Source organism: Fukomys damarensis, unplaced genomic scaffold (genome assembly GCF_012274545.1).
Source record: "Fukomys damarensis isolate Sample0158 unplaced genomic scaffold, DMR_v1.0_HiC HiC_scaffold_31, whole genome shotgun sequence".
NCBI lineage: Eukaryota > Metazoa > Chordata > Mammalia > Rodentia > Bathyergidae > Fukomys > Fukomys damarensis.
The window spans coordinates 16,778,591-16,790,265 of record NW_022900943.1 but is presented as its reverse complement, the minus strand read 5'-3'; the positions used below and the strand labels follow the sequence as shown (position 1 = coordinate 16,790,265).

Below are 11,675 nucleotides of genomic sequence, written 5' to 3'. Positions count from 1 at the left end.
ACCCCCAAAAACAAAAAAAAAAAAAAAAAAAGAGGCAAAGGAATTAACTAAATATGCCAAACTAATTTATAAGAACATTCAAAACATTTTTGGCTTCCATTTTTTTAGGTATACCTATATCTTTTTTATATTATCAAGTATATTTATCAATTAATGTTTATAATTACTTGTTGTTAGTTTAGTAATAGCTTTATATAAATACCTGGATCTTTGTGTTTCTAAAATTTGTCCTAGTCCATTTATTGATCTGAAATAAAAAATAGTGAGAGAAGGTAAAAATCCAAAGGTTAACTTTTTAGAAAAGCAAATAAATCATATTATTTCTAAAACAACTGGAACTAAAAAAACTGAAAATAGAAAACAAAATTTGCATCTGGTTATTGTTTATTCTTGTCCTTCAATCTGGTATATTCATCTCACACATTAAGAAATCATGAACATAAAACCCACTGCACAACTGAAGGACCAAAGATGATTTCATCATTTATATAAAGACCCTTCGCTTTAGAAAAAACTATCACAGCCTTAAAATAAGGAGAGTCTTCCAATATTTGATAGCCATTTGTTCCCCACACACATTTTGGAAATGGCTATAACACACACTAAATAATGGAATATGGTTCCTGTTGTATGGTACCAAAAAGTACCTGTTAATTACTTTTCCACACAGTGAACATCTCATCTATTTGGATTTATATCATCAATTTGACTGTTTTTCGGGTCACTTGATCAAGACGGGTGTTATGTGTTCAAGCACAATCTTCTCCAGGGGTAAGTTTTCCCTCAGGGTGATTCTGAGTCAAGTCTCTCTACTACTTTTTTCAAATGTTTTACAAAATTCTTAATCTCCTTTTCTGAATATATTCTATAGCCTGATACCTATTTCCTTCCAAACATATTTAACTTCTCCTCAAATTTGATTGCAAGTCAGTCAAAAGTCTGATGTACCTTGGATTATAAAAAAATCCAAAGAACCCGTAGTTTATCAAAGTACCTCTTTCTTTTCTAGTACTGTTTTAAAGTATAGGCTGTCCATAAAATGGCTAAAAGTCAATATTTACAAACCTGGAGAACCAGTATAGTCAATATGAGGACATAAAGGCCATCTAATAGTAATCCCTCTCTTATGCCAAAAATGTTTGCAAAGAGATTATGTCCTATCTAGTAAACTCTACGCATATTATTATTCAGCAATCATTATTCATTGCAAACTATTTTTTAATGAATCATACATTTACTGATTCAATTCATAACATATACTATATCAGTGATGCCAAACCTATGGCATGTGTGCTGCACTGGGCTGTTGGTTGTCACTAAAAGCTCTAAAAGGTTCACCATCACTGTACTATATGAACTAATACAACAGATTCTGATGTCAACAGAAGTTATAAATAATAAATATGGCATTTTTGAGCCATCATGCACAAAGAACTATACCTATTAAAGATGAACAAAAATAAAATACTGAACATGTCTCCTTTTTATGGCATTTACTACTTTAGATTTTACAAAAAATTCAAAATAAAGTCATTGAACTCCAACCTCATCTTAAAAGTCTATCTTTGGTTTAAAAAAAAAGTCAACAGAACAGTCAGCAGACTGTTAGATCATTTAACAAATAGCCGAATATTATTCATACTGTCCTTGTTGATCAGCATTATCCATGGACACTGAAGACATGAAAGCAAACTGGAAGCAAAGCACAGCTGACTTAAGAAAGACATAAAGTCAAAAAAGGTTCAGGGGAAAGTGAGACCACCTAGGTCTAGGAAGACTTCATTAAAAACATAGGAAAGGGAGAAAATAGGTTCTAGAACAGTGATGACTATAAAAGGGATATGGTGGTGATGGGGGAATTGAAATAGGCAACATGAGAAAATACGAGTGAAGTAGGGACTTGGCAAGACACATCCATGGGAAAGTAAATGACTATCTGGGATAAACTTAGGGAGCTCAAGGGTAGGAAAGAGTCAAGGAGAAGATGGGAAAAGAAGGGTGGAAGAGGATCCTGAATAAGTCTATGAATTCTGAACTACATTCTGCAAGCAATGGGGAATAATTTTATATATTTCCATTTAATAGTCAACCAACCAGTCAACAACAAAATATATGCTTGCTTAATGATTTTTGAAACAGGTCATTCTTGAAACTTATGTTTGTTCAAGGCAATTTTGAACATAGTTAACACAATTTTGTACCTAATGAGTTTATTTCTTTAAAATGTTTATTTAAATTTATTTAACTGATATATAGAAACATAAAAAGTACACATATAAGCAGTGTGCCAGGAGATGTTTTAATACATGTATACATAAAATGCTTAAATCAAGTTAAATTTATCTCCTCGAACATCTCATCTCTTCATAAGGAAAACATTAAAAATTTGATCTAGCTTTTTGAGATACACAGTACACAAATGCTATCTACTGTACCTAATAGCTGTTCTTAATTTGTTTAACTCCTCTTCTGAAATCAAGTCTGTTTTATTGATGAGGATGATATCTGCTAAAGCAACTTGCCTAAAATAGCAAACAAAACAGATGTTAAAAGGGAAATTAAGAAATTAAAAATAGAAACAATTCATTCAAATAAAAATATCAATTAAGAACTACTAACAGTTCTACAGAACAGATTCAGTTCCAGTGGACCACTGACTTATGAACTCAATTCATTCACAAGGGCTGGCTGTAACTCAAGTCGGTCAAGTGAAGGCTCAGGCTCTTCTACACAGCCTTCAAAGTCTCTCTTCTGTATATAGGCATATCTCAGTGTCCTTAAAGAGACATTGGCCCAAGATTTCTCAATTAACCCCACACAGGAAAGGCTGTTGTAATGTTCCGTCTTGAACTCTTTTAAGGGTTAAATCTGTATCTGAGACCATCTGGAAGCACAAGTGGCCAGCATTTGGGTTGTAACTCAAGACTCTGGTCTTAAGTTAAATTAAAATGCTGGTCATAACCCAAGTTGTTCTTATGTCTGGCTGGGCATAACTCGATGGTCTACTGTACTCCTAATCTACTTATTCTTAAGAGAGTACAAGTAAATTATATTCATCACTATATAAATTCAAATTTCACATTACAGTGAAAAGTATTTGCCTGTAATCCCACTACTTGGGAAGCTGAGGCAGGAGGATCGCTGTGAGTTCAAGGCTATCCTGAACTATATATAGTGAGTTCAAGGCTAGCCTGAACTACATAATGAGACCCTGTCTCAAAAAACAACAGGAATAAAAAAAAAGTATTGAGTATTCATTTGACATTCTAAAGCCTATAGTTTATAAGAAGTTTTACAATCAAAACAATGGTTTTGAACTCATTAATTCTAAAGAAAAATTTTAAATTAATATATTCGATGATAGGAATAGTCTATTTACTAAAGTATTTCTTGTGATATGTACTGTAATTTTCAAAGAATTAAAGAGAACAAGTTCACTTAACATGAAATACTAATTGAACAGTTTTGTTAAAAAAAAAACCTACACTTCAGAAGATGTATCAGACTGTTGGACAAATACCTTCTTCATCACTAAAAATATACATTATCTCTGTAGAATATACAGAAATTCCAGCTAAAGAATTCACTTGACAGAATGCCAGCTAACAAAATAGATTATTTTAATTAAAGTTCTATTTTCCATTAACAGGAGTAGTACAACCAAGAAATCTTTCAATTTTTCTCAATTCTTCAGGAAATTTTAAACACCAGACTATTTGTTTCTAATCCCAGTTTATGCTATATAATAAAGAACATAAATTTTAAAAACTAAAGTAATTCATTAAAAAGGCAAATTTCAACAGAATGTATGTTTCAAAATATCATTTCTGTTTAAGTAAATTTTATACAAATAAAGATGGAAAGTAAATATTTCCAAATATAACCAGTTGCAATCTTCAAATTAATTTCTGTTTATTCCTAATCTTCTATGTTTACTTCTATGGACTTCTATATTTAATTCTTTTGGCTTTATAACATTTTGTTATTTTCCATTTGGCTCATGCATATTTTCTATAATAAACATTTCCTCAAGGGAAAAAGTTACAATAATATTTAAATTCATTCTAATTTGAATCATAATCATATGCCAAGCACAGTGTTTAGGGAGGGTTACAAAACAGGATATTATACTGCAAAGTCATATGCAACCAATTGCTTGCTGTCTCGTCTAGATCATCTATACCAAATCCCAGGGGACCTTGCTCTTAAACCCAGCAGCACAAACCTTTTATTCTATTACCAAGAATATGCTTAAGGTAGGCAAGTTAAAGATGTATAAATATAAAGACTACATCAATTAGGAACATAAAGGCATTTAAATTTAAAAATATTTTAGTGCCAAAATAAAGTATTTCCATATTTGTTATGCTCTTTTGAATAGCAGCAAACACTGAGGCAGTTTTCAAGCCAGTAAATGAAGGGCTGGGGATGCAGCTCAGTGGCATCGTGCCTGCCTGGCAAGCACAAAGTCTTGAGTTTGATTCCTAGTACTAGAAAGAAAATATAAAAACACCAGCCTTAAGGCAGTGAGAAAACTATTTTTTATAAAAATAGTTAACCCCCCTCAAAATGTATGAGAAAAAGAAAATATTTCAAGTGTTAAGATTTCTCAAGTTCCTCACAATCAAAGAACTTCTGAATTCAGCACTCACTTCACACTGCAATATAAATGATTTTAAATAAACTAATAGGTTATCAGACCACCATGAATAGATGCCAATAATTCATGGGAAAAAATAAACTTACTTAACTGTGCTTTTTTGTTTTTCAATTTGTTTTGTGGTTTCATATTAACTCTTTCTCTTTGTGATTAGCCAACAATCAATACAAACTTTAAATATGAATACCTAGTAGCTTCATTAGTAAGGTCATCAGGTTTTTCTTCTTCTAAATGCTAAACAAAAGCAAAGTTTGAAAAAAGTTACTATGATATAGTACAAAATCTATGTGACACAAAGGATTTTACTTTAGAGTCATTTTCTTGCCTCTAATAAAGACTTTAACAAATTCCTTTACTAAATATATAAATTGAGAACCACCTTTTCTGTTTATTTTCTTGAAAATTTTCTACTTGTTGACAGCTAATACTTATAAATCTTTATGGGGCATAGTGGGATGTTTCAGTACATTTATACATTGTGTAGTAACTCAGGATAGGTCATCCATCATCTCAAACATTTGTTATTTCTTGATGATGAACAAACACACTCAAAATCCTCTCTCCCACCTTCTTTGAATTATACCAAATAATATTGTTATATTTAATCACCACTTTGTAATAGAACATAAGAACTTATTCCTACCTAGCTGTGACGGTATTCATCAACTAATCTCTCCCTCTTCCTCTCACCAGCCTCTTGTAACCATTATTCTGCTCTTTATGTCTATATACTCAGCTTTTTTCAATTGGGCCTATAAGTGAAATTATGTAGCATTGTACTTTTCTTTTTGTGCCTGGCTTATCAGAACTAACTTTTCTATTCAAAAGCATTTTTCTTCCCCATCTGCATTTGTTTTTTAGACAATGAACCCATAGGAAGAGGAGATTAGAATTCTGTACTCCTGCCCTTTTCTTTTTCTTAAATCCCTCATATTTAAGTATTACAAAAATACAAAAAATTACTGTTCAGATGTTAGGCATTTTCCTTTCTATAAAACTATTCTTGGCCTAAATATTCATTGTTATTAAAAGGGGCCTAACCACTGTAATTGTACTTTCTTAAAAATCTAACATACTTCTCTTACACTCCTACCCCCATGTTCCACTCAACCCCTAAATCATGCACAATATGAACTCCATATTTGGCCCTTCAAATTTCCCTTGAAACAGGAGAATTAGGAAAAACAAAGCCCTAATTCTGACATAAAAGCACTTTATTATTTGGAAACATATTCAGAATGATCTGACTTCTGAGAATATTGTTTTAGTTTACTGCTCTCACTAGAGAAGTGATGGTAAATAAACCTTTCATAGACAGAGGGCCCAAAGTGCAACCCAAAACCCACTTATCACAAAGTGCCACTGAAATTAAACCTGAATACCGATGATTTTGTTTAGAAAAAACATTTCATACATTTGGCTCACATGTTGACAGAGAGGTCTCTGAGTGCCCACTATAGCGTGCGTGTCATAGGTTCACTGCCACTGCTCTAGTCAGGTTAGCTCTAAATACACTTTGACATTGACTTAGAAGCACATGAAGTGCAGTCACCCCTTTGAGAGCAGGATTTTTCTTTCTCCCAAACATGTTCATATCCTAAAGTCATCAGCGCCTTAAGATTCTCCTCTGGAAAATCATGTTTTCGCCTCAAAATCCTTGTCACAATAAAAAGCTGGCTACTGAAGGTTAGAGGCAACTAGATTATAGCAATATTCATTATATTAGAACTTTATAAATTATACATGTATTATCTAATCTAGCCTTCATAGCAATTATGGGAAGAGATTATTCCTATTTTATAAAGGAAGAAACATCCTTAGCATTACAGGATAACGGATACCATATTTTTATACACCATCAGAGGTATTTTTTCATTGGCAGTATATTCAACAGAAGTAAAATGAACATAATTTTAAAATCTTTCATTGTCTTTTCATATCATACAAAATCAGCCTTGTATACAGCACTACCTGAGTGTTAACAATTGCCTAGGAGAATATATTTATAAAGATTATCTAAAATTACATTCAAGATGATTTTACCAAGCCAGTTTCATTTTTTGGGGGGGTACCAGGGATCAAACTTGGGACCTTGCACTTGCAAGGCAGGCAGCAGCACCACTGAGCTAAATCTCTGGCCCCAGTTTCACGATTTATTGCAAAGTGATCACAAAGTTACTTGGGTACTATGAAACCTAACCAAGTTGGCAGTGATTTCATTTAATTATTTCAGCTAAGACTTTGCACAAAAAAATCATTTTTAATGATAATAAAAATAAATAATAATAATAATAATAATAAAAATCATTTTTAACTTCAACAAAACTAAAACCTTGGCAATATATTCATTATCACTTTAGGTGTGAAAAAACAAATCCTAATATTACATACTCCGTCTCTAGAGGATTTAATGTTTTTTTGTTTTGTTTTGTTTATTTGGTGCTGGGGATCAAACTCAGGACCTTGTGCTTGTGAGGCAGGCGGCAGAACCACTGAGCTAAATCCCCAGCCAAACTCTGTCTCCAGAGAATGAGACTACTACCAGAAGTTAGAATATGGTCTAGGACACAAGCCCAAGAAAATAGTCCTTGAATGGACTGTTGCAAATACCCTCCCATTTGTTGACATGGGTATATAAATATTATTTGAAAAATGTTATCTAACATGTAACAACAAACCCCTCTCCACTGTGCAGTAAATTTAGTTAACAATGATACTCTATTAGCAAAGTATTACCCTCTGGATGATCCTGCAATACTGAAAATTTTTTCAAAAATATGAAATACTTTTCAAGATATTGTATTATTAACCTTTTGGAATTTCTTTACATATAAATTTGGGCCATGAGTTGGTGAGACATAAAAAACGTATGATACAAAAATTAAGAGGTTTTAAAATTTCCACCCCAAACTAATAAAATAGTAGTTTCACAAAGTTACTTACAATGTTTTGAATCCATTCACTTCTTCAAAAGATTAGAAATCTCTACTTTACTCAAAGCTACGGTGCCTGGGGGACTAAGATTTATTATCTCCAGCCAGGAAGTATTAAATATAAAAATAAGCTAAAGCCTTCTAAAAACAAAAGCATACCAATATGTATAACTCTATTAAGAATATGTAATAATTATATATAATTAGAGCAGAAGAGATCAATGCCCTAATTCTATACACATATGAAAGCTATACCAACAAAAAACACATACTTTTTTTTCTTCAGGATGTCAGCTCAACATTTCCCTTATCAAAGCTTCTTCCTCTACAAGTCAAACTTTGCAAAACAACCCTAAAACTTCTATCTGCGATTCCATTTTTAAAACAAAAACAAAATATTTTGATATTTTATTCTACTGTATAGGAATATGAAAAAAATTCCAAAGTGATTTTTCCAAAATGTTTTATGTATGTCCAAAAGATTCCATACCTCTGCTGAGAGACTATAGCTTTTGCTTATATATATATAAAAAAAGAATAATTTGTTTATATGTCAAAAAATACAAGAAAAAAGACAACATATACAAAACAAAAAAAGTTCAAACTCCTAATGTAACCTTCAAGAAAAAAAGTGGAATGGGGGGGAAGTATGAGACACTGTTCAAAGGGCACAAAGTTTCAATTATGCAGGATAAATTAAGGAGTACTAATCATAGCATGGTGACAATAGTTAAGACTATTGTGTTGAATACCTGATATCTGCTGAATTTAGGTCTTAAATGTTCTTACACCAGACACCACTAAAAATGGTAATTATGTCAGCTCATAGATGTGTTTTCTTGTTTCATGTTTTTCAAAATATATGTATATCAAAACATCAAAGCCAGGTATGGTGGCACACGCCTGTAATCCCAGCACTTGGGAGGCTGAGGCAGGAGGATCGCTGAGAGTTTGAGACCAGCCTGAGCTACACAGTGAGTTCGAGATCAGTCTCAACTACACAGCGAGACCCTGTCTCAAAAAACCAAAAACAACAACAAAACATCAAGTTGTATACCTTAAATATATAAATTTTATGTAAGTTGTACCTCAATAAAGCTAGTGGGGGGAAATTAAAAGAAATCCTTTAGAATAATACTATTATAGACATACTGTTAAGAAGGGCCATAGTGTCCCTTTCTATAGAAATAAAGAAGCTGGACCAAAACAGTAAAGAAAAACTATCTTAAAAGTTACTAGCAAAGAAGGAACACTGTTGCGGGCCAGGGTGGAAATAAATCCAGTATCACATAGTCATTAAAAAAGAAAGAAGAAAAAGCAGCAGCTATTGCTTTTAAAGGAACTGGTTATAGATCTAACATTATTTCAGTTTTTTAAAATATTAAATAATGTCAGTATTTACTTTTCTGGCCTTTTCCAAGCCAAACTATTTTCTGACTCAACTGTGTGAACAACTCGCACAATATAACAGAAGAACCGAAAGGAAACCTCTCACTTGACCTTTCCTGTGTAACTTCATTCATTGATTCCAATGCATTAAATGCTGTCACATTTGTAGAACTGAAAAGAACAATGTCAGTAGGCTAAGTGTCAAGTCTTGAAAATAGAGAGCTGTCATTTTAAGTTGTCCAATTCTTTGCCCATGATTAAAAAATGAATATTTCAGATCAATGGGTGACAATCCCATTAGAGTGATAGCCCATGATATCAATTACCACTTCAGTTTCAATTTGGCTGGCCGGCCACAGGGTACCATTTCTCAGCTTTACTTGTGATGGGCTGGCTCTGTGAAGCATGACACCCTTAAATTGCTGCCCATTATCCAGTGTCATTACTTGTACTGCCTCAGAATTCTCTGAATCACAAGCAGCTACTGAGGTCAAGCTTTGCAACCAGAGGAAATGGACAAGTTGGCAAATTCTTTATATAAACGTAGTTATTTATCTGGCACCCAACCTAGAAAATCTAAAGTTTCCATTATCCTGACAGTATGTCAGTTTTGTGTAAGTTTATTGATTTAATAATTTAAGAGGTTTTATCAAGGTGGCAGGAGGTTAAACGTATGCTGCTTGCATTATTCAGAGTGTTGCTTTGTTTTTTTGGCCTGTATCATGCTGATAATAGATCTATTTAACTCCTCTCTACACTCAGCTATAAATACAAAATTATTCCTATAATCATAAAATTACATAAAATTTGACTTTGAGTATGATGTGATACATCTACCAAAAAAGCAAATGAAATGCCCTGGCAGTTATCTATCCCATAATATGAATTTAAACATGCTTATAATGACTTAAAATGAAGAATCACATGGCTGTCTTTCCTATCTCCACTAACATTTTGCTAGAAATGATTTCAAAACAGCCAATAATTTTTTTTCTGAGCAAAACTAATATTTGAGAGCACTCTTTGATTACTTAAGACTATTCATAAATTTAAATTTTTAAATTTTTTTTGTTTTGTTTTGTTTTTTGAGACAGGGTCTCACTATGTAGTTGAGACAGACCTGGAACTCACTATGTAGCCCAGGCTGGTCTCAAACTCACAGTGATCCTCCTGCCTCAGCCTCCCGAGTGCTAGGATTACAGGTGTACACCACCACACCCTGCTCATAAATTTAAATTTTTAACTCTAAAAATGAAATTATTTTCCATACTTCTCCAATTAGTGCACTTCTTTATTCTGAGAAGTAAAGGGTTAGGAAATGGATATTAGTAGTCATTTGATAATCCCAACATATTTTTCAAAGCTACAGCATAATTTCACTAAAAATTTGAAATAAAAACAAACTTCTAAAAATTAACAAATTCAGTTTGTAGAATACAAAACTGACAAAAATTTCTAAGCACTGACTTTAAACTTGCAAAAATTATTACATAAGCCCTACCCATACACCCAGACTGAAGTGGAGTAGGGGCTGGGAGAAAAGGAAAACTTCATTTTCTGATGCCTTAGCAATATTAAATTTGGGAAGTTGCAAAACACTATTCTATTTATGCAGTAATATTTGTTTGAAGATCTCGCTACATGCATTTTATAAATTGAAGCCAATTAAATGCAATTGAAGGACTTAGTAGTTAACAAAAACATCCACAGCAATATATCTCTTAATAAAGTTTCACCTTACTAATCCTATGTGTAAATCCTAATTCCTTCAGAGTAAAGCAGTATTTTTTTAAAAAATTGTTGTCTCCTTGTGATTGACCACACCTAATAATAAAAATAAAACCATATGTTTTAACAAGCTCAGCGTCTTCTATGAAGAAAAATTTATCAATACTGTGATTAAATTCCAGTGAGGAGTTGCACATACCCAAACTTTACACTGGCCCCATATATAGAGTATTAAAATAATTCCGAATTTTATCACAACATGAAATCAGACTAAAATACATATTTCATTTTTTTAAATTACATGTATTATTCAGGCTACTATTTTGAAAAAGATTTGTTAAAGATTTCAAACATGCAAACATATCCCTAGCTCTTTGCAAACAATTAGCAATTTATAATGGTTCAACTTACTTTTAATCCATATTTTGAATCTACCACAGTTATGATACCTACAAAGGAATAAATATTTTAATTATCCATTTTTAAAAAGCTGTTTGTTAATACTGTACAACTATATTTGAGGAGGAAAACCAATCTCAGTTCATAGGTGCTATTCAAGCAAACAGAAATTTTTCATTTTATCAATGCTGCTATTAAATTCAATTCCAGGAATACGTAAATGCAATTCAAATATGTATTGAGTGTCTAGAACTGTAAAGTATTAGAGAAGACATAACATAAATAAATTTTAAAAATTAACAAGAAAGTAAGGTTTACTATTATCAAGGATATATAAAGAACTCAAAACAATCAGTCCCCCCAAATATAAAGACCCGATCCAAAAATGGGCATCCGAAATGAACAGACATTTCTCATACAAAGAAGTGAAAGCAGCAAGAAAATATATGAAAAAATGTTCCACATCACTGGTCATTCGAGAGATGCAGATGAAAACAACACTAAGATTCCACCTCACCCCACAAAGAATGGCTGCTATCAAGAAATCACACAATAACAAATGTTGG

At 32.4% G+C, this 11,675-nt stretch overlaps 1 protein-coding gene across 1 annotated transcript in view; it reads right to left on the bottom strand.

Annotated features, from left to right (window-relative positions):
- Cbwd3 (COBW domain containing 3) overlaps positions 1-11,675 on the bottom strand; it is a 46,678-nt gene that overhangs the window by 19,952 nt on the left and 15,051 nt on the right. The window contains 4 exon segments of the mRNA XM_010605862.3: positions 203-247; positions 2,436-2,522; positions 4,848-4,894; positions 11,122-11,159. Coding sequence (XP_010604164.2) covers positions 203-247; positions 2,436-2,522; positions 4,848-4,894; positions 11,122-11,159 — 217 coding nt within the window.